The 24664-nt window shown below is 39.9% G+C and overlaps 1 protein-coding gene and 1 non-coding gene across 4 annotated transcripts in view; both read left to right on the forward strand.

Annotated features, from left to right (window-relative positions):
- The window catches only part of Rngtt (RNA guanylyltransferase and 5'-phosphatase), a 192315-nt gene that overhangs the window by 125576 nt on the left and 42075 nt on the right, over positions 1 to 24664 (forward strand). For 2 of the 3 annotated variants that reach the window (NM_011884.3, NM_001305273.1), the window contains exon 14: positions 7726 to 7792. In NM_011884.3, coding sequence (NP_036014.1) covers positions 7726 to 7792 — 67 coding nt within the window. Of the gene's footprint in view, positions 1 to 7725; positions 9350 to 24664 lie in introns of those variants that run through there. The other variant, XM_017320189.2, reaches the window with a different exon arrangement.
- Mir8118 (microRNA 8118) lies at positions 2206 to 2334 on the forward strand. The gene has a single exon (NR_106198.1). It is a non-coding gene; the product is annotated as a microRNA 8118 (primary transcript).

Raw genomic sequence — 24664 nt, forward strand, 5'->3', positions numbered from 1 at the left:
GTAGGTTGGGAGGGACCTGAGAGGGAAAGTGGACGGGGAGAGGGGAACATAATATGGTATTGTGAGGCATGGGAAGGACTGAAACCCTGAGGGCCAGCAGAAAGAATGGAAACAGGCAACCTCAGAAGGTAGGAGGTTGGGGAGGACCCTCCAGAGAGTATTGGAGACCTAGGAGGTGAGAGACTTTCAGGAATCAAAAGGAGGGACCTTAGATGAGATGCCCTACCTTGGGGAGAGGGAACTTGTAGAACTCACCCCCAGCAGAAAGACAGGGTATCAAGTGAGGGATAACTCTGACCTACAATTGTTCCTGTCTGAAAGAACTTCAGGGATGGAAATGAAGAGAAACCCGAGGAAAAGAAGGTCCAGTGACAGACCCAAAGTGGGATCCAGCTCAAGGGGAGGCCCCAAGGCCTGACAATATTACTGAGGGTATGGAGTGCTCACAAAAAGGGACCTAGCACTCTGGAAGACCCAACAAGCAGCTGAAAGAATCTGATGCAGATATTTGCACCTAATCAGTGGACAGAAGCTGCTGACCTCTGAGGTTGAATTAGGGAAAAGCTGGAAGAAGCTGAGGAGGATGGCGACCCTGTAGGAGGACCAGCAGTCTCAATTAACCTGGATCCCCAAGATCTCTCAAACACTGGACCACCAAACAGGCAGCATACACCAGCTGATAGGAGGTCCCCAACACATTTACAGCAGAGGACTGTGGGGTCTGGGTTTAGTCAGAGAAGATGTACCTAACCCTCAAGAGACTGGAGGCCCCAGGGAGTTTAGAGGAATGGTGGGGTGGGGAGGTGGGGACATCCTCATGGAGACAGGGGTGCGGGGAGGAGGTATTGGGTGTGGAACAGTAGGAGGGTGGACTGGGAGGGGGATAAAATCTGGAGTTTAAAATAGATAGATAGATAGATAGATAGATAGATAGATAGATAGATAGATAGATAGATAACAGCAGTGTTTTTATATTGCTCTGTGTGGGATTTTGTACTAGATTCCAATGCTCTTAACTCTGAATATCAGACATCATATTAGCTTCACTGTTGGAACATGATATGGATTTATTAGATACCTATTTGAATGATATAATTTGAAGGATTAAGTGAACATATAGATTAAATTCTGGTTGTTTATATAATAGTAACTTTTGAGATTTCCTGTTCACAAACATAAAATATTCTTTCACTTTTAAACTTGTTTCCTTCATGAATGATTGACAACTTTGTAAATTGAAGCTTCTTTTACTTTGTTAGGTTTCTTTCTCTAGATTAAAACAATTTATTTTTACTTGAGTTATTTTTGGTTTTGTTTTCAAACTGCTGCTTACTGGTATAGAAATACAGTTTGAATTAGTGCTTGTGAATCTTTCTGTTGATTCTTTCATGACATAATTTCTTTATTTCTCTGTATCAAGTTACAGTTGTTGTGTTTTCAGACATGTTTCATGTATCCCAGTTTAGTCTGGACTTGCTGTGTAGGTGAAGATGCTCTTGACCCCCTGAACCTCTAGCCCCTCCTTCCAGTGATGGGATTGTATACATGTGCCGCTACATTTGGATATGTGGGGTTGGGGGCCAAATCCAGTACTTTATGTGTTGTAAGGTAACAGTTTACCACCTGAGCTATATCCTGTGCCCCTTGATTATCGTTTAAAGTTAAGTTCTCTTTTTTTTTCTTAGATTTATTTATTTTATGTATATGAGTGCACACTTTAGTTGTACAGGTGGTTGTGAGCCTTCATATGATTGTTGGGAATTGAACATAGGACCTCTGCTTGCTCTGGCCAACCCCACTTGCGCCGGCCAAAGATTGATTTATTATTATAAGTTCACTGTAGCTGTCTTCAGACACACCAGAAGAGGGCATCAGATCTCGTTATGGGTGGTTGTGAGCCACCATGTGGTTGCTGGGATTTGAACTCAGTACCTTTGGAAGAGCAGTCAGTGCTCTTACCCACTGAACCATCTCACCAGCCCCAGTTAAGTTCTTTTTAAGCCCTGAATAATTCTTCACCACATGTACCACTTTATCTGTTTTTCTAGTGTAAAAACACCATCTTGGCTGCATGAAATTTTAGCAGCTTGGAATCAAGCTGCAATAAAATCCCTTTTGCATGCTAGGCAAGGTGGGGTGGATCCATTGGGGAGGCTAAGGGAGGAGCTCAAGCATGATGGCAGTATTTGCCCTGTCTCAGTAAGTACAAGCTAAAACAAGTCCCCATTCCTGTGTCGGCATAGTCATGTTTGTGCTTTGATAAACAACAGGGAGTAGGACAAACATGACTATGCTGACACTAGAATGCTTGCAGGGACCAGAGGAAAGCATCAGATTCCTTGGAACTGGAATTACAGAAGACTGTGAGCTGCCATATGGATCCTGGGAATTGAACCTGAGTCTTCTCGAAGAGTAGACATACTCTTAACTGCTTAGCCATCTCTCCAGTTCGTACAGTCTTGTTTTTATTTCTTGAGTTCTCATTCTCACCCCCACTGGATCTTTCTGCCTCAGCCTCCGGAGTGTTGGGGTTATAGATGTGTGCTACTACATTCATCTTTATTTTAAATTGTTCATTTGAGTTAGTTGCAGACTTTATTGGTTTTGAAGGGATGCTTTTGTATGTATGTGATTATGAATCAGTGTATGTCTGACTGATGTCAGCATACAGTGAATAAAGTTCATTTAGTGTTTGTTCTGCTGCCCAACAGGATTTGCTCATTTTTAATTGAGAAGTGTTTATGGGAACAATTTTGGGACTTTTCTAGTAATAGACAGTTGTTACTATTTGCGTTTGGAAAGTCAAAAGAAAAATGAGCAGTAGTTTCACCTATTTTTCTTTCTTTGAAAGCCACAGTAGGAATCCCCTCACCTACCTCTACTTCTGTGTAGCTGCTTTCAAGCGTCCTGCTCAGTAGTCAGACTACCAAGCATTGAGGTAGGAACCAGGACTTTAAGGCCATTAGTCGCCTACAAAGATCATGGTGGTGTTCACTTACCATACAGGCACAACAGCTTTGTGGGTTTTGTTTTTTTTTTTTTTTTTAATTATTAGGTATTTTCCTCTTTACATTTCCAATGCTATTCCAAAAGTCCCCCATACCCACCCCCACAATCCCCTACCCACCCACTCCCCCTTTTTGGCCCTGGCATTCCCCTGTACTGAGGCATATACAGTTTGCAAGTCCAATGGGCCTCTCTTTCCAGTGATGGCCGACTAGGCCATCTTTTGATACATATGCAGCTAGAGACAAGAGCTCCGGGTTACTGGTTAGTTCATACTGTTGTTCCACCTATAGGGTTGCAGTTCCCTTTAGCTCCTTGGGTAATTTCTCTAGCTCCTCCATTGGGGGCCGTGTGACCCATCCAATAGCTGACTGTGAGCATCCACTTCTGTGTTTGCTAGGCCCCGGCATAGTCTCACAAGAGACAGCTATATCTGGGTCCTTTCAGCAAAATCTTGCTAGTATATGCAATGGTGTCAGTGTTTGGAGGCTGATTATGGGATGGATCACTGGATATGGCTTTGTGGTTTTAAATGAGGCAGAGTTTCTGTCTTAAAGTATATGTCTTTAGTGCTGAATTAGTGCTTTCATGTGGAGATTGAAAACATGTGATTGCTGTATTAAAGTACATGTACTCTGTCATGACAAATTCTACTTGTTACTTGGCAATAATTATGAATACAATTTAGCAAAACCATCTTTTAAAAGAGAAAAAATTTAAAGAAGTATTTCACTTTAAAATTAGAAATTTATATTCCCAAAGTATTATCTTATATCTTACTCTTACTTTAAATTATTATAAAAACTATACAAATGAAGCCAGTCGTTGTGTCATGTGCCTTAATCTCAGCTCTCAGGAGGCAGAGGCAGGTGGATCTCTGTGATGTTTCAGGCCAGCCAAAGCTATACACTGAGGCCTTGTTTTAAACAACAATAGCAAAACGCTGTTCCACTGAAGATAGTAAGATATATGCTAAGGAGTAGTAGATGCTTTTAAAAGTTGGACATAAAGTCTAACTGGCAACATTTAAGAAAATGCTGAGGAAATGTAGTTTTTAGATAACAAATTAAAGGAATAGAGGTGCACACTAAATAGTATATTGGCAACCTTCCTGAGATGCGTGTGCATGGTAATTCGAGGCATACTGACTTTTAAATGTCAGCCAGCTTTTATCTCTTCCTTTCCTAGTGTCTATTTGTATGGACAGTGATTATTTTTACTTTTCAAGGGGGTTTATCAAGTTTTCTGTGAACATTTGTTAATTACTACTACTATATATAGCTGCTACCAGTAATGGTTCAAGGTTTTCTTGGTTGAATTTCTTAGTTGTTAAAGCATTGCTAAGATTTTCTCATTTCATTATTGAGATTTGGGGACATAGCCTCTGCTTTGACTTGACTCCAGTAAGCTGATGCTCTTAGTTGTTGTGTCCCTTATAGTATATTATTGACATATTGTCATTTACATTCTGCAAGAAGAAAGAACTGGGCTAAATCAGTTTAATTCAGACTTGTGAATCCCTGCTGGTAATATGTTCTGTTAGTGTGTTTTATTGGCCATATAGGCTATAGGAGCAGACACTGTTTAAAGAACACTGGAACTCTGCCCTGTTTCATGTTTTAAGACATTTGCTTTCTTAATCTCACTAGGTAGTCCATGCCAGTGGAGAAGAATCACACAAACATCCTACATCTCCCTCTGATGACAACTAAAGATTACACAAGTGTCAAAAACATTCTAGTTTCAGAAAAGTTATTAACAAATGTGAATTCTAAAACTCTTGAAGTAGAGTTTTTGAAGCTGTGTCTTGAATAATACAGAGTGTTAGGCCAGGTCTCATGCTAATGCACCTTTAAGCCTAGCACTTGGAGGTAAAGGTAGCCTGGTGTATGAAGTGAGATCCCTGCAGCCAGGAGATTGTTAAAATAAATCTTGAATATTCTCATTTCTGTGATTATGCTATATGGTATACTGAAAAGGTTCCATTGGCTTCCTTGAATTTGTACTTGTTTACTATATATATCTTTGAGTGTTTTGTTCTCCAATTCATACAATATTATCCTGCAGCTCATTTGAGGTCTCTTACCTGTCATAAGGAAGCTTTTAACATCATGTAGACTCTTAGAATTGTCTGTACATAAAGATAATACAGGCTTTTCCCCCAAACAGTAATACGAAAACTGAAGTTATGTCCATATCTTTACATGTCTTTTAGGAAAAATATAGAAGAGTGAAAAATATTGTGGCTAGTATTTATGTCCTATAGCTTACTCTACTAATTACTTTTTAATCATACCAAAGTTCTAAAGGCAGTATTTCTTCATCCTCAGTGTGTTGGTGTGGACTGTAGATATAGCTGCATATAGAGGACTTGTCTTTATGTATGAGGCCTGAGGTCAAGTCCTAGCACCATGAACAAAACCCACCTGGAGTTTTGTTGCAATTAAGAATGAGAAACCACTGATTGACATAGAACCATATCTCCAGCACTTGGGAGGCCTAGGTAGGACACCATGAATTAGAAGCCCTCTTGGCTGCAAGTAAGTCTGTCTTAAGAAAGGAAAACAAGGGGCTGAGAGATAGTTCAGAGTAAATAACACTGGCTGCTTTTCTAGAAGGCTTGGGCTTGATTTTCAACACCTATGTGGGAACTTAAAAAGATCTTGTGGTTTTTAAAAAATTTTTTTTTCATATATTACATCTCGACTGCAGTCTTCCCTGCCCCCAGTCTTCCCCTCTCTTCCCTATGTCTATTTCCTCCACTCTGCCTTCCCTCAGAAAAGAGCAGGCCTCTCAGGGACATCACATATGGCATAACAAGCCATAATACGACTGGGCATATACCATCATATCAAGGCTGGATGAGACTACCCAGTAGGAGGAACAGATTCCCACCAGCAGGCAGAGGAGTCAGAGACAGCCCCTGTTCCCACTGTTAGGGCCATGATCCCACTGTCAGGGATCCCACAAGAACGCATAGTTATTCAGCCATACCATGTATCAGACCTGCAGGCCCCATGATCTCTGTGAGCCCCCGTGAGTCTGTCAGTTGATTCTGCAGGCCGTGTTCTTGGAGTGCTCCTAACCTTTCTGGTTCTTCAGATCCTTCCTTCGCCTCCTCGACAGGAATCCAGGAGCTCTGCCTAATGCTTGGCTCTGGTACTGACTCTACATCTGTTCCTAGTAGTTGCTGATGGAGTCTGGCTGCTTTCTCGGATGACAGTTTATACTAGGCTCCAGTCCCAGAACACTCTGCAGACCCGTTGAAGGTTTTGTGGCTGGGTTGGTGTCCCTGTCCCTGTCCCTGCACAGAAGATGCCTGGGTCAGTCTCTCTGACCTCATTACTAGGAGTCTCTGCTAGCACACCCATCTCTGGCATCTCAAGCTCAGGACTCAAGTTCTGAGGGATCTGAGGCCTCTCTTGGCCTCTTTAGGTACCAGGCACGCATGTGGTGCACCACACATATATGCAGATAAAATATCCATACATATGTCATTGCTTATTTTAAGTGAAAACAAAACCAAAACAAAATGGCTGAATGGATGTTGGATGTTGTAGAGATCTGAATAGGAAGAAAAGAAAGGCTGATTTAGGGAGTGCAACCATGTATAGATTGACTGTCACACTTTACTCAAGGTGCAGCTCCTATGTACTCAGACGTTAATGAGTTCTCTATAAGTAGGGCCCCTCACCCCACTGCTGTCCAGTGACAGACATTTTATTATGCCATGGGTCAAAGCCACCCTTTTGTTAGCATTTATGTAATGTATTTGGTAAAATTTTAGGATGGAATTAAGCTCATTATCATTCATAATATATGGTTGTGGGCATGCATTCACTAGTTCTTCAATTAAATCTTCATAAATTTTTGAGTATATTATTCATCACCTCATTTCCAGAGACACTAGTAATTTTATCAGAATTATTGTTGAGTGTTAAGTTTTTTGAGATGTAGAAGCAGGTAGCCCAAGCTAGCCTTGAACTCTCTGTGTATTGGAAGTTGACCGTAAACCTTTGATCTTCCTGCTTTCATCTCATGAATGCAAGGATTACAAACCTGTGAAAACATGCCCAGTTTTATGTTGTACCAGCTTCATGCATGCTAGGCATACCTTACCTGACTGAGGTACATCCCAGCTCCCCATTTCAACATTTTACCCCACCCCCTCTTTCTTGGCAATAGAAGTAAGTATTCCTTTGGTGTTACTATCTCACTGTGTACACACACACACACACACACACACACACACACACACATGCTTGTGTTTCATAGTATCTATTAGAGAAATCTCTCTCTCTCTCTCTCTCTCTCTCTCTCTCTGTGTGTGTGTGTGTCTGTCTGTCTGTCTGTCTCTGTGTCTCTGTGTCTGTGTGTCTAGGGAGATCAACCTCGGGTACTGATTCTTAGATTCTGTCTACCTTGCTTTTTGGGTGGTCTCTTTCTTGGCCCCAAACTTGACAGTTAGAGTAGGCTGGTTGGCAGGTAATCCTGTCTCTGCCTCCTGGTGCTTGGATTACAAGCTGTTGCCACCACATCTGGCTTTTTCACATGGATCGTGGGGAATCCAACTCAGGTCTTCATGTTTGTGCAGCAAACACTTTACTGATGAAGTTATCACTCCAGTTTTCCCACTTTTTATTATTATGCATTCTTGCTTTAAAGGCAGAGTACTATATAAATAAGTTTTTTTTTTTTTATTTTTTTCCCACCTTGTAGGTTGCTTCCACAGAATGTTGGCCTTCTCTATGTTGGAGGTTATGAAAGACCCTTTGCACAAATCAAGGTATGATTGTTCATTTTCTGTGTGTTTTTCTTTGGTGTTTACTTATCTGGAACCCACTGTTTAGTAAAGCGACCAGCCTCATAAAAGATGTTGTGAATGTGAAGGAATAATTTCATGGATGGGTTTTGCTAATGTCTTCTGCAAAAATTGTTAAGCAATTTTAGACCCAGTGTTTAAAACTCTGATCATTCTAGAGTTGACTTTCAACAGTATTTTTAGAATATGTGCTCTCCTTTATTGGGGAATGATTTACATCAGTATACTGTAATTAGACATCCAGTTTGATAAAAGCTTGATATTTACTTATGTAAAAGCTCTTAAGATAATGAAATATATCTATCACTTGAAAAAAGATACTGAAATCATTTGGAACTTTTTTCTTTATGCTCTTCTTTTTGTCATCTTGTCCCTTAGAAACTACTAAACTAATTTGTTTTGGGTTTTGTTTTGTTTTTATTAGATATTTTCTTTATTTACATTTCAAATGTTATCCCCTTTCCTCCTTTTCCCTCCGAAAACCTCCCTCTCCCATCCCTCCTCCCCCGCTCACTAACCCACCCACTCCTGCTTCCCTGTCCTGGCATTCTGCTACACTGGGGCATAGATCCTTCACAAGGGCAAGGGCCTCTCCTCTCATTGATGTCTCACAAGGCCATCATCTGCTACACATGCAGCTGGACCCATGGGTACCTTCATTTGTACTCTTTGGTTGGTGGTTTAGTCCCTGAGAACTCTGTGGGTACTGGTTAGTTCATATTGTTGTTCCTCCTATGGGGCTGTAAACCTCTTCAGCTCCTTGGGTCCTTTCTCTAGCTCCTCCATTGGGGACCCTATGCCAAGTCCAATGTTTAGCTGTGAGAATGTGTCTCTATATTTGTCAGGCTCTGGCAGAGCCTCTCAGGAGACAACTATATCAGGCTCCTGTCAGCAAGCACTTGTTGGCATCCACGGTAGTGTCTGGGTTTGGTAATTGTACATGGGATGGATCCACAGGTGGGGCAGTCTCTGCATGGCCTTTCCTTCAGTTTCTGCTCCAAACTGTCTTTGTATCTCCTCCCATGGGTATTTTGATCCCCCTTCTAAGAAGAATTGAAGTATCCACACTTTGGTTTTCCTTCTTGAGCTTCATGTGGTCTGTAAATTGTATCTTGGGTATTCTGAACTTCTGGGTTAATAGCCACTTATCACAGAGTGCATACCATGTGTGTTCTTTTGTGATTGGGTTACCTAACTCAGGATATTTTCTAGTTCCATCCATTTGTCTAAGAATTTCATGAATTCATTGTTTTTAATAGCTGAGTAGTACACCATTGTGTAAGTGTACCATATTTTCTGTAAACTAACTTGTATTGTAGAGGAATTTACATGAGTGGAGTCACACATTTTATCCCATTCTCTTATGTTTCTATCTTTAACTTAGCATGATTATTTTGAAATTCATCTCTTGCACTTATAATTACTACTTTTCTTTGTGTGATCATGTTGGAAATTGAACCAAGTGACTTGTGTGTGCTAGGCACTACTTGTTACCATTTGTATATAGTTTTCAGTAGGCTATCCTATATTTTTCTTCTTCTTTTTTTTTTTTTTTTTTTTTTTTTTTTTTTTTTTTTTTTGGTGTTTTTGAGACAGGGTTTCTCTGTGTAGTCCTGGCTGTCCTGGAACTCACTTTGTAGACCAGGCTGGCCTCGAACTCAGAAATCTGCCTGCCTCTGCCTCCCGAGTGCTGGGATTAAAGGCGTGCGCTACCACGCCCGGCTTATCCTATATTTTTCAAGGGTAGATACATAGGTCTGTACCATTGACCTTCCACCAGAACCATACTTTATGGATTATTGTAGTTTTATAGTAAGTTCCAAAATCAAATTGTATAAATCCTTCTGTTTTGTTCTTTTTTTTTAATGTATGTTTGGTCAATCTAGTTTTCTTTCATTTTCATATTTTTAAAAATTATTTCATCAATTTGTATAAAAAGGGCTTATTTGGATTCTGTTTGGATTATGTTGACTCTATAGATAGATTTGAATAAAATTGAAATTTTAACAGTATTGTGATATGAGTTGCTGGATTTGCTTCCCAGGAGAGGAAGAAAGGCAGGTAGATTTTAATAATATAGGGTCATTTAGTTCACCAAGCAAGATGCATCTCTCTATTTAATCCAGCTTTAATGTCTCCCAGTGATATTTTCTTGTTTTGGTGATCTTGCATAGTTTTACAATGCATAAGCATCTGTATTTTATATTTTTGATACTATTATAAAAGTATTTTTATTTCAGTTTCTGAATGTTTATTGCTAATGTACAAAAGATGATTTTAAACATGTTGACTTTGAATTCTATAGTATTATTACAGTCAATTATTGGTTCTTATAGTGATTTTTGTAGATTTTATAGCATTTCTCTACGTAATTATGTGATCCACTGAAAAAGGCTATCCTTGTCTGATCTTGGGTGCATTTCACTGCAGTGTCTTCATTGTTCTGACTGCAGTCTATAACGCCAAGCTGAACAGTAATGTTTAGAGCAGATATCCTTGGACATCTTCCTATCCTGAAGGGAGCATTCAGTCTTTTGTCAAAACTGTTTCCATAACAATATTAGTTAAGAATTGATCAAGTGGGCTTGAGAGATTGCAGAGGACTAGAGTGTGGTTCCTAGCACTCGGGCAGCTCGTAACTAGCTATGCCTCTGGCTGCAGCAGATCCAGCCTCTCTTCTGGCCTCTGTGGGTACCTAGACACATAAATAGTGAAATCATTTGTAAGAGGTGAGTAATTCTAGTTAGCATTGTTGTAAGAAATGAAAGAAAAAATGGGGCTGGGAGATGACTCAGCAGGTGAAACACTTCCTGTGTGAGTGTGAGGGCCCTGAGTTTGGATCTGCAGCACCACAGAAAGCTGGGTATGCTAGGTTGTGTATAATCCAGTGCTCATGGCGAGATGAGAGGCAGAGTACTCAACTGCAAACATAGGCACCATGTGTGGAAAGTGACACCTCTACCTTCATATGTGTGCTATGGCACATAGGAGAGCATACTTCCATATTTGAACGTGTGTGTCTCTCCTGCCCCACATACACATTAAATACACACCAGAGAGGGAGGGCAATGGAAAAAAAAATAGCAAGGCAGCAATAAAAGGGAAGATTTGAACTTTTTCTTTTTATTTGTTATTGTAACTTTGTTAATGTTTTGTTAATCCCACTGGTTAAGAGTAAGACCACTACCATAAATTTTTGAGCCAAATTTGAAGTAAGCTTTATTAAATGCTGGCCAGGGTGACAGATACTGGTCAGGTCTATACTCAGGAATTACCGTAGAATGGCTACAAACTGTTAGTTCCACGATTAGACATGCCCTTGTTCTTCCTGCCTTTGCCCAGTTGGGGCAGGCATACATCCTGGCATCCATGTGGAACAGTTTGTGGTCAGCAGCTGTTTTCTGCATGGTGTCTGTCAGCCAAGTGGAAATCTGCTGAGATGGATATAGACTGGGCACAGAAGTTAGTTTAGGAATATAAAGGAAAGTCTTACATTTGGAACTTTCAGGCCGATAGTCCTTGTAGTTGGAGGAGGGAGGTGTCCCAAGGAGGGGAGGCTTGCACAATCACCCCCCCAGGAGCGAGCAGGTAGGGAAGGTAGGAAACTTAGCCTGTACTTATCTGGAGTCTGTTTGACCTGTGAGAGGTGGTTCCAACTTGTATGGTTTCCTCAACTCCTTGAAGCTTACATACATTTTTTAGTTTACAAAGAAATAAAAGTTCTAGCTATAATAGCATTACCACTGTTTGTAACCTGTACTAAAATCTACAGTGTGGAGAAAGCAGCTAACAGGTGTCTCTGTAAAACAGCTGGAGTAGACTCGTGCCTTTGTGTCATAGCAAAAGCTATGTCCTGACTTAAAAAGCATGGAAATTCCTTTCTCTGTCCAGAGAGTTGGATTTGTATGGATTGGACAGAGGTGTTTTTAGCTTGAGGAGAAGCACTTTTTAAAAGATTTATTTATTTATTTATTTCATGTATGTAAGTACACTGTCTCTGTCTTCAGACACGTCAGAAGAGGGCATCAGATCCCCATTACAGATGGTGTGAGCCACCATGGGGTTGCTGGGAATTGAACTCAGGACCTCTTGGAAAAGCAGTCAGTGAGTGCTCTTAACCACTGCACCATCTCTCCAGCCCTGGAGAAGCTCTTTTAAGTCTGTACTTTGAAGGTAACAAAAGGAAAAGTGAAATCTTGAGCTTGTGATTGATAGTAGTAGTAGTGCTTACCAGCTTACCAAACTTCACTGATCAAGGCTAAAACTCTGACATTTAGAAACCTTAATATAACAATAGCATAAAGAGGAGGGAGGAAATCTGAAACATTCTTATTACTTAAGTCTTTCTTATGCTTCTACAACTTGTATTACATACCTTAAAACAGTTTCTTAGACACTCAGAATTACTTACACTTTGACGTCCTCAGACCTTTACATGCCTTATAACACTTTCTTAGGGCCTCAGAACTTAAATATATGTAAAGCCTTTTAATTTCATCTAGTTGTTTATCCGAGACACAAGTAATTATTATTGAGAGCAGTCATTGCAAAGCAAGTTCTTTTAAATAAAGGAATAGTAAAAAAAATTACTTTTGAAACTTGTTTAGTCTTTACTATAAAGTCTGCTAGCAAGGCAAACCTGTCTGCCTTTCTCAGCAGAAGATCTAGTAGCTCTAGGAAAAAGCAAAGCCTGATTGTTACATATGAAATGAACTTACAAGGAAGGTAGCTTCAGCCTCTAGGAAGGAGCTGATTGCCTGCTGCTGTTAAACTGATAAATCTACATTTTTCCTTGCCTTAAATGCCATCAGAGGTCTGAGAAGGATAAATTTTAGTAGGAAGTATAATCCAAATGGCCTATGTATCAATTAAATTGCAGAGACATACTCACCTAGTTGGTGGCCTTAGGCTAATGTGGTCTCAGTGGCTTGATTGGTGGCAATAGTCAGTATTCACCTGTCGTACAGGACAACATTTGATCTTGAACCACACAGCAGAGCAGTATTGGCCTTTGGCTGCCAGACCCAGGTCCAGGTCCTAGAGATTTTCCTGTAGGAACTTGAGAGGCTGGCCTTTCTTTGACCAAGCAGAGTAGAGCAGTCAACCCAACAGTATTCACAGCCTTGTGCAGATTCCTGGTAACAGGTAAGAAAGACATAAGGAAGTTTTTCTCAGTGATTACTGTTACTACAACCTAGATGGGATAGCGGGTGTCCCACTCTATTTGGAGACCTTAGAGTTCCTTCTAATTTCTCATATACTGGGAAGCTTTTAAAGTAAACATTTAAAGTGCCATAGTCAGAAGGTCTCTGGAGAGTTTGAGGACCATCTATTAAGTTTACTTGTGTTAGGTTTAACCTTGAGAACCTTGAGCTTTAGCAGACTAAATAAAAGTCATTCCTATAATTAATTACATTTGAACTTAGCATGACTAAGTATAGTTCTGACTGTTAGCGTCCATGTCTTAACCATTTTTAACAGTTTATAACAATTAGTACATTTTTATAAGATTAGGAATTTACAGTTTTATCTCCACTGAGTTTGAACCTTATAAGAGAATATTTTCTGAATTGAACCTCTTTTAGTATAAAAATAAATCTTTAAATCACACAGTCCATAAGGAAACTGGTAACTTCTTTCTTGGTGCTTTTTTAGTGTATACCATTTTAGAATATTATAGTTTCTTTTATGACTCAGTTTATCACACTATCTAAAGCTTATTAACAAGGTTATCGAAGACAAGGTGGTTAGACCTACATCTGCAAATCAGTTTCCGCTAGCCTGGATAGACTTTAGGTAAGAAGAGACATTCTATGGGCTCTTTGCCAGACTGCTTAGGTCATTATCTTGCTGCATCATAGAATAGGAATATCCTAGTTTCTGGTGTTTGGTGCTTATAGCAGTTGCCACAACAGTAGCCATTTATGTATTTATTTTAAGATTACATATTAATAAGGACATCATAGCAGAAAACATTTTATAAATGTCCCATAGCCTTAAAAATTTAAATATTTTAAAAGCTGATCTTTAAAAAAATCCAGTTTTTTAAATTTATATTTCCTTTTAAAGAAGTTTAAATTCTAAACTGTAGGCTCCTGCAATATCAAAAATAAAGTACCCTTTTTAAAGTACCCTATTTTACTTTAAGTGGTAAGAAACAGAGTAGAACCACAGTAAGGCAAAAACGAAAATTTAAGCAGTGCAAACAATTCAGTGCTCAGTGTCTGGTATTCATTCATAGTCTCAGGGCCTCCCCAAGAGGCTGAGGTCACCTCTCCGGCCCCAGCCTGGCAGTGCTTATAGCCTGTCTTCTGTGCTCCATCTGGCTCCATTTTATTATGGCTATTGTTTCTGGGGGCCATCACTTGGCACAAGCATTCCCAAAACTGCTGGAATCCCTCTCCTGGGCTCTTTTTAGTAACTTCAGCCCTGCCACACAATGCGAACTCTCAGCTGCTCTTCATGACTGACCCCTTTATGACTTTAAAACCAGAACTACCTGGATGACTCTACATTATAACATTAGGCTACCAGCACAAGGTATTTTCTTGTATATAAATGCATGGAGATGCAGCTTTAATACCTTATTAAAGAAGGAACTGTTTTAAATGTTATCTCTCATAAACCTCATTTTTTATGACTTTGTTTTCAGGACAGAAATTATCATATGAAACTCTATACTAGTTGAAAATATCTTGGAGTCGTCCTTGGTTGTTGTCTATCATGCGGATACCTTTCCATCAAGACGGTGGTGAAGTCTCCTGACATTCACCCTCTCCAGCTCTAGCAAAGATGCTGCCAGCTATGTGGCTGCTTCTGTCCTGACTGGGGACAGCAGATAAGGCAAGCCACATGTTGCTTATATCCCAAAATGGTGTCACTACAACACACGGTTCCTTTAAGATATCTAAATATAGAGCCGGGTGTGGTGGCGCACACCTTTAATCCCAGCAGAGGCAGGCGGATTTCTGAGTTCAAGGCCAGCCTGGTCTACAGAGTGAGTTCCAGGACAGCCAGGGCTACACAGAGAAACCCTGTCTCGAAAACAAAAAACAAAAAAGATATCTAAGTATAGATTTTAAACTTTCAACAAGCACCCTGTGTTACAAGTTTTAAGTTAAATTTTTTGCTGCAATTTTAGCCATACTCAGTAAACTTTCAAATCTTGAGGTACAGAAAGTTTCCATGATAGTCTTACAAATCTTGAGATAAGGTTTATATCTTAGCAAAGGTATTAGGCAGTAAATGAAACCAGTAGTCCAATTTTTGGCATTTTTCTTTGTTCTCTTTTCCCCATCACAGAATTAGGTGGCTTGCCTGACACAGAACATAGAAGAAAATGCTTTTAAATAAGCATGATTGGGTATAGAGAAGAGAGGGCCAAAGTCCAACTCCAGAGCTAGCTTTTCAATAAAGTAGAACAGCATAGAACAACTTTAATATTACCCACACACAAAAGACATTAGAGTCCTGGTAACCTGAATCCAGGGACCAGAAAGCCCAGAGATAAATTTTTAGCCCTGGCTATCAAAGTAGCCATGGCAAGTGGCTTTAGTGTTGGTGGCTGGTGGCAGCAGAGATAGCAAAAACAAAGCAATAGTACATAACACAGAAAAGTCCACGTACTCAAAGGAGACCAGTCAGACACAAAACATGTAGCTAACATCATTCATACATTCAACTGACCCATATTCATCTTGGCTACCACATTTGCAATAAAACTTACAGACAGACCAGAAAACACACACACAGACAAAGCTTTCCAAACAGCTAGAACCAGGCAGGTGACATCTTGCTCTTTGACCTGAGCCAGAGTGTATTTGGGTCCTGTCAAACCCGTCTACATCCCAGACTGAGATCCCACAGCACATAACCAGACTGTGACTTACTTGGGGAGGCCTCTGTAGATGGCGGCCACTTTTCTCAGCACTGCAGTTTACTCTGCAGGGTAACAAAAGCACTGTGAGGAGCAGTGGAACATCGGAAGACTGCACCTCCTGAGGCCCCTTCAGCACTATAGTTTGTAGTGAAGATCCTGCTTTTGAGTTTGCATAGGTGGTGGTCTGAACTCATTGGAAACCTCCAGAAAAACGTTAATTCCATTGGGTGAAAATAAGACCACTACCACAGATCTTGAACAAGATTTGAAGCATGTTTTATTTAAAAATACTGTCCTGATGAACACTTAGCCAGATCCATACCAGGATTCTCCGAGAGTGGCTGTGTGTTACCTTCGACCCGTGCTAATAAAGGCAGTATCCACAAGACTATGTGCTTTTTGCTTTTGTCCAAGCAGGGACAAACTGTACCTACTACTTCTTCCTAACTTCCCGCCTGTTTGCCTCCCGCCTACTTGTGATCAAGTACGTCCTGTGCAGTTGAGGCAACCTACCTTAGTGGCTTGTTATTTTTCATGAACAGCCCAGGAAGTTAACCTGTTCTGGGGCAAATGGATGGGGTTTACAGGTTAGAGGCATTTTTGTTTCATAGGTCTCTTAAGCACAGTAATTAAAACATAACTTTAGTTCTTGCAGTATGTTCAGTTTGGTGGTGGGAGTTTTTTATTGTTTCTTGCCTTGGGAGTTTCTGCTACTTATTTGAAAGTTGTACTTAAATTTCTTTCTGTCTGCATACATGATGTAGTTTTGTACTTTGAAAAAAACCAGTTTTTTTTACTTAGCTTGAACAGGATATGCCTACTTTTAATAGAGGGTAATTAATCTTAATATCAACATTATTTTGTAATGATGAAAAATGTATATTTAGAATTAGCCAGCTAGACTCAGTTTAGATGATCCCAATTTTGTTGGCAACACCCAGAGCATCATAATCAGGAGCCAACTGAACATACACCTTCTTTTCTCCATTAGGTTTTATCAAGGTACTGACTTTGGCCACATCAGAATCACAGACTTTCTTCATAGCTTGTTTGATCTGTGCTAATTGGCCTTGACATCCACAGTGAACATAGTACGTCTTCAATCTTCTTATTGTCTGGCTTAGTGATTGGGGGAATTTGATGATGGTGTGTTCTCGTTGTGGGGTATTAGGCTGGAAGGTGGTGATGTGCAGATCTGCTTCTTTCTGTGGTTGTGGACCCTGTCAGCACTGCCTTCTTGGCTTTCAAGGCATTCACTTGGCTTCAGTTTTATGAGGGGCAGGAGCTTCTGTCTTTGCTTTCAGTGCCAACTTTGATATAAACATTATTTTCCTGTAAATTTTATCATAATTATTATGGTATTAGCACCTCTTACCTACATATAGTACCTACAGTAATTTATCTTGAAACTCTTCAAAGTCTGTCATTAACATTACAAATTGTGTTTCCGGATTCCTCAGGGAATGGTAAGCATCCAGATACATTTTTCCTTCTTATTTCGGTTTCTCCAACACTGGTGATGCTGGCAAGCATGTCTTTACACCCTTGCCTCACTGTCCCACTCCTGGAGTCTAACAGCAGAGCCAGAAAGCTTGCTGTGTTTCAATAGGAACATTTCTGGCAGTGTAGTTTCTCCCCACTCTCCTTCCCTTTTTTCTTCTCTCCTCTTCTTTTCTTCCATTCCCTGCACTGCATCTATGCTTGGAAAATCAGTAGGAGGGAGGATGGGGAAGAGAGGCAGAGCGAGCAAACATATGTGCATGTGAGTTACATGTTATCCCAAAAGCATTATTATATGTGTGAGGATAAGTTCCTTTATCAGTCACCTGATCACTAACATCAATAATAACATCAGGTTTTAGTTAACTGCGTGTGTAATGGAGGACACTCCTTTGTCAGCTCTGTGTGCCTGATTAATTGACTTGACTGACATAAAAAAATCCATTATTTTAGGTTATCTTATTCCTTTGATGTTCTCTCATTTGCTGTGGAAAGATTTCTTAACCTTACAATTATTTAAGATCTTTCATGATTCCTTGGTTATAACTGATTACATCTAGATTTAACTACAATATGTACTTCACTGGAAACAGCACAAATAGGGCAAATGTTTAAGATGATGCTTGAAATTTTTTAAAAATATTTTTTATTAGGTATTTTCCTCAATTACATTTCCAGTGCTATCCCGAAAGTCCCCCATACCTTCCTCCCCACTCCATCCCCCCCCCACCCCCCTTCATGGTCCTGGTGTTTCCCCTGTACTGGGGCATATAAAGTTTGCAAGACCAATGGGCCTCTCTTTCCACTGATGGCCGACTAGGCCATCTTTTGATACATATGCAGCTAGAGTCAAGAGCTCCGGGGTACTGGTTAGTTCATAATGTTGTTGCACCTATAGGGTTGCAGAACCCTTTAGCTCCTTGGATACGTTCTCTGATGCTTGAAATTTAAGGTTAATTTCTTGTCTAAGTCTGTGCTGACTTCTGAAAAACCAGCATTTTGTTATATCTGTCTTTTTCTCCCATTACACTAAATGTAATGATGATGTGTAATAGATATTACATATAACCTTTTAAAAATGGAGAGTGCATTGCTTTTCTTAAGGCCATATTGATCATTGACTTTTAAAATAATTTGGTCTATGCTATGTGTCTTTCTTAATACTTCATTGAGGGGTGGGGGAGTTGAGACAAGGTCTCTCTGCATAGCCCTGGCTGTCCTGGAACTCTCTGTAGACCAGGCTGGTCTCAAACTCAGAAATCCACCTGCCTCTGCCTCCCAAGGGCTGAGATTAAAGGCGTGTGCCACCACTGCCCAGCTTAATACTTCATTTCTAAGATGCTTTTAATTATATGTATGTAAATGTATTTTCCTGTTTCTATTAACCAAAGAGATACTGAATACCTAAAAATAGTTCTCAGAGGAAATATTTATTAAGGACTATGATTTTAAACATATGTTTATATAAAACATAGTGAATTAAATAAAACATTGATCATTTTCTAATGATTTACAACATGGAATAAAAAGAATTGTTTTATTAATCTTAAGCTATTATTTTCTACAATAATGAAACATTTATTCTCAAAACTAAAACTACATTAAACTTAATCATGGGTGATTTAAGTTTCTAAATGCATTGAACTGTACTTAACTTGGGGTAATAGCTCATTATACAATTATGTGCCATTTTTGAAATTGAAAGGGAAAGGCCAACCAGTACTTGGGAAGTTGAAGCAAAACGATTGCTGTCAGTTTCTGAACTACATAAAGACTGTGGAGAAACCAAACTGAAAATTAAAAAAAAAATTTTTTTTTGAATTTTTTGAGATAGGGTCTCACTGTAGATCGGGCTAGCCTCAAAAATCACAGAAACCTGTCTTTGTATTCTCTTCTTCCTGAGTGCTGGGATTTAAGGTGTGTGCTAATTTTAATTAAAAGCATGTTTTGATTTAGTTATAATTTTTTAAGTCTTTTCGAAGTCTTACTGGTTGGAATTAGGTATATCACTGCCTAATATCTAGATTAATTTTATCTATCTTAATACTTACAGGTAACTTTGTATGTACTATCATTTAAATTTCAATTGTATTTTACATGTTATACTTTTTCTCCCATTACCCCCACTGAATTATCTATCTTTAGTCTAAGGTATAATCTAAGCTGGTGTTGAATTTGTGAGACTTCTGCCTCATCCTGTGTAGCAGTTTGACTGCCAGCCTGTGATACCCTTGTTTCACTCTTACTTTATTTCATTCCTGCTATTCTGTTTTGTTTCCTAGAGCAACTTATACTATAGGGAACTCCTTTTTTTATTTGTTTTTAAGGCTGGTTTGGAACTTATTATATAGCCAAGGGTGGCCTTGCACTTCTTATCCTTCTGCCTCTACATCCCAAGTGCTCAGATTACAGGTATAGATGACCTACCATACCTAGTTTATATGATTTTATGGAACAAACCCAGTTCTTTATATTATATAAGTATTTTACCAAGTGAGCTACATCTCCAGGCCAAAATCTTCATGTTAATTCTCTAAGCTTTTTAATCTTAAAAGACTCAACAGGCAGAATCCATAAACTCTCAAGGAGTGAAGGACTCTCCATGTGGCCTTTAGTCAGCCAAGCGTGCTAGTTACTGAAAGACTGAAGGCCACAGGGTTGCCACTCTTGAAAAGTTTTATATCAGTGGTCTGTTCCGGTTCCTAAAGCCCAGGAGGTGTGAGAGGTGGTGAGGCTAAGCATGACTTTTTCTTTTTTCTTTTATCTATTATTTTCACCAAAATTTCCCCTCCTTCCTATCCTCCTAGTTCCTTTTCTCACTCCCACCCCCTTCCACTCTTCCATTTCCTTTCAGAAAAGGGCAGCCCTCCTAGGAATATCAACAAACATGGCCTATCAAGTTGCAGTAAGACTAGGCAGCTCCACTTGTATTAAAGTTGGACAAGGCAACCCAGTGGGAGGAAGGGGGTCCTAAGAGCAAGCAAAAGAGTCAGAGATAGCCCCACCCCAACCCTGCTCCCACTGTGAAGAGTCCTGTAAGAAGACCAAGCCACACAACCATACCATATATGCAGAGGGTTTAGGTCAGACCCAGCAGGCTCCTGACTGTCAGTTCAGTCTCTGAGCTTCTATGGGCCCAGGTTAGTTGATTATGTGGGTTTTCTTGTGGTGTCCTTATCCCCTTTGGCTCCTAGAATATTTCCTCCCCCTCTTTTGCAGGATTCCCCAAGCTTTGCCTAATGTGTGGATATTGGTCTCTGCATCTGTTTCCATCAGTTGCTGGCTGAGGCCTGATTACCTTTATGTCATCCTACACTTGTGTCTATGAGTCTAGCAGAGTATCATTAGGAGCCATTTTGTTGACCAACTTCCTCCCTCCCTCCCTCCCTCCCTCCCTCCCTCCCTCCCTCCCTCCCTCCCTCCCTCCCTCCCTCTCTCCCTCCCTCCCTCCCTTCCTTCCTTCCTTCCAGTGGTGGTGTTTGGTTCTATTCTAGGAGTGTGGGCTTATCTAGCCTCTGGTTCCTGGCTCTCCAGGCACTGACAAGGATGGGTTCCCTCTCATGGCATGGGTCTCAAAGCTGTACCAGTCTTGGTTGAGCACTCCCACAGTTTCTACACCACCTTTACCCCAGCACATCTTATAGGCAAAACATATTGTAGGTCGAAGGTTTTGAGGCTGGAGGGGTATTCCAGTCCCAACACTGGAAGTCTTGTCTGGTTACAGGAGATGGCCATTTCAAGCTTTGTATCTCCCCTTACTGTAGAAGTCTTAGATCACCCTCTTGGATTCCTGGGAGTTGCCATTGGAATAGGTTTCTACCTTGCTCTTGAAATGCCCCTCGGGGGCTGGAGAGATGGCTCAGTGGTTAAGAGCACTTGACTGCTCTTCTGAAGGTCCTGAGTTCAAGTCCCAGTAACCACATGGTCGCTCACAACCATCTGTAATGAGATCTGATGCCCTCTTCTGGTGTGTCTGAAGATAGCTACAGTGTACTTACATAAAATAAATGAATATATCTTTAAAAAGAAATGCCCCTCAATTCCAGCTGTATCTCACAATATTTTCTCCCTCCATATTCCCTCAACCTGATGTTCCCATCCCCACCCACCCCTAGTCCATCTGTAGTATCTGTCCTGTTTTCTTTTCCCAGGGAGGGATGGTTTCATGCACCCCTCCTTGAGCCTTTCTTGTTACATTGCCTTTCTAGGTCTGTGGATTGTAGCATGATTGTCCTTTACTTTACAGGTAATGTTCACTTATAAGTAAGCACATGCCATGTTTGTCTTTCTGAGTCTGGGTTACTCCCAGGATGATTTTTTTTCTAGTTCCATCCATTTTCCTGCAAATTTCATGATATATATATATATATATATCTATACATACATATATACACACATGTATATATCTATATCTCTATATGTGTATATCTCTATCTATCTATCTATTTATCTGTCTGTCTGTCTATCTATCTATCTATCTATCTATCTATCTATCTATCTATCTATCTATCTATTTATCTATCTATCTGAGTAATACTCCATTGTGTAAATGCATTACATTTTATTTATCTATTTTTCATTGACAGTCATCTAAGTTGTTTCCAGTTTTCCTGGCTATTATGAATAAAGCTGCTATGGACATAGTTGAACACAAGTGTATTTGTGGAAGTATGGAACATCTTTTGGCCATTTGCCTAGGAGTGGTATTAGCTGGTTCTTGAGGTAGTTTTGATTCCCAATTTTCTGAGAAACCACCACATTAATTTTCAAAGTAGCTGTTCAAGTTTTCACTTCCAGCAGCAGTGGAGGAGCCTTTCCCTTGCTGCACATCCTCGCCAGCATGAGCTGTCACTTGTGTCACTGATCTTAGCCATTCTGACAGGTGTGAGATGGAATTAGCGTCATTTGGTTTGCATTTCCCTGATGATTAAGGGCATTGCACTTCTTTCTTTCAGCACTTTTCAGCCATTTGAGATGCCTCTTTTGAGAATTATCTGATTTAATTTGTACCCCATTTTTAAATTGGGTTATTTGGTTAGTTGATGTCTAATTTCTTGAATTTTTAAAATATATTTTAGATATTAGCCCTTTGTCAGAGGTAGAATTATCAAAATCTCCCATTCTATAGGCTGCTGTTTTTTTCCTATTGATGGTGCCTTTTGCCTTACGGAAGCTTTTCGTTTTCATGAGGTCTTGTTTATTAGTTGTCTGTCTTCGTGCCTGCACTATTGGTGTTCTGGTCAGGATGTTGTCTGTCTTTACCAATTACATGCCCTTGAATTTATAGGGCATAGATGATCAGAACTGAGATAGCATCTTGATGGAGTTTTCCTTTGATGAATATAAAGTGTCCTTCTTTATCTCTTTTGATTAACTTTGCTTGGAAAAGTCTATTTTGTCACATATTAGAATGAGTCCATTTGCTTGGAAAATCATTTTCCAACCCTTTACTCTGAGGTAATGTCTGTCTTTGATATTGAGGTATAAAACTGCCACTATTTTAAACTTTTTTTTTTAAGAATTATTTATTTCATGTATATGAATACACTGTCGCTGTCTTCAGACACACCAGAAGAGGGCACTGGATGTCCATTACAGATGGTTGTGAGCCACCATGTAGTTGCTGGGAACTGAACTCAGGACCTTTGGAAGAACAGCCAATGCTCTTAACCACTGAGCCGTCTCTCCAGCCCAAAAACTGCCATGTTTTAAATGTGAGTTCTACTTAGCAAAAGTCTGAAAAGAATCGTAAGCATTACTCAGGATTCTTTTTTCTAAGGCATTTCTTTTTCAGTCATCACTTGAGGAACTAGGTATCCCTACTCACAGTCACTCACTGGAATGAGGCTTTCATTTAAAAAACAAAACAAAATAAAAACAAACTCCCAGTAGCCAAGAAAATGTAGGTTGTCTGCTTTCTGCATCCAGGTGCACAAATAGTGGGTAAAAAATATTTATCTCATCTTCATTTTTTTTTCTTTTCTTCTATTTTTAAAAACTGTCTGGGGCTGGAGAGGGTTAACAGGTTAAGAACACTGTGTTCTTTCTGAGAACGCAGGTGTGGTTCCCAGCATACACACTGGGCAGCTTACAACTGGTCAGCTCCAGGGGACTAAGTGCCTTCTCTGGCCCCTGAGGCCACCTACATACCACTTGGAGCCTTAGTAGGGTGTGGGGTGGAAGGCACACGACAGTAAAGATAAGTCTTTTTAAAATTTAGAATTATTTTTCTTTAAAATATTTTGTACTTAGAAACACCCTTGATGGTTAACCTGTCAGTTTTAATTTTAGTCTAGTAAAATACTGATTTTGGATCCTTCTATTATATAAAAGACTACTGGAAATAATTTGTTATGTTTGCTAACTAGTGATTGTTTAAAAGATATTTGGAACATATATGGAGTCTCATGTCCATAATCTCACTACTTGGAAGGCTGAAGCAGGAGGATTGCCACAAGTTGACATCAAAAGAATGAAAACCTGTGTCAGGGCAGGCATGGGTACTTATTTGATGTATTAGATCAACATTATTATTTAAATAAACTAATGCTTATATTCATATTTTAAATCTCTAATGCCTTCCATATTTTAGGACTATAAAAGGCATATTTTTGATGAGCCCTTGTCTCAGGAGAGGGGGAAAATGTGCCCCTGTCAGGCTTTACATGTGCTTATAGATACACAGCCCAAACTGAACTTCAAAGCAGACGTGATATCACACTGTTAGGTCTTTTGCTTTTGCTCTTTTTAAAGTTTAGTTTCCATGTGTTTATCATGATGGAGGCATACATGGGATCAGAGGATAGTTTTGAGGAGTTGCCATATGGTTTCTGGGCGTGTGACTCAGGTCCTCGGGCTTGGTGGCAATTGCCTGTTTAACCACTGAGCCGTCCTGTTGTGTCTTGGTTGATTGTGCAGTGCTGGACTCAGCCCATAGACTTTTCTCTGTTGAGACTGACTCACAGTTTGACAAATCCTGCTTCAGAATAAGACTCCTCCAGCTCATGCTGCCATATGCTTCCAGCAGGAAAATGCCACACTTGTGACAGTAAGGAAGCTGTTGCCCCTGAATGGGAGCTAGCTAGCCCTTAAGACTGGCCTTGGAGAGGAGAACAAGACAGAATATACACAGCTGCTGGGTAGAGGGCAGAGATGGCATGAAGATACTAATGAGAGTAGAGTTGAGATGTCTTATAAAACTGTAAAGCCATTTTCTGCTTCAAAGTTTCTAACTCTAAAGAACAGAAGGGAGCCTTCTACACCTCCTCTGTCTTCCAAGTGATTTCATGTACTTTGAGGATAGAGAAAGACATAAAGATCAAATCTCCCCTTAATGAAAAAATAAGAAGTGGAGGTGGGTGTGAATTTGAGAGAAAGCAATTGCATCAGATTTAGATTTATATGACATATTCATTGAATGATGACTAAGGTTTTCATAGTTCTGTTAATAATGAGGA

Source organism: Mus musculus, chromosome 4, assembly GCF_000001635.26.
Source record: "Mus musculus strain C57BL/6J chromosome 4, GRCm38.p6 C57BL/6J".
In the NCBI taxonomy this organism is placed as follows: domain Eukaryota; kingdom Metazoa; phylum Chordata; class Mammalia; order Rodentia; family Muridae; genus Mus; species Mus musculus.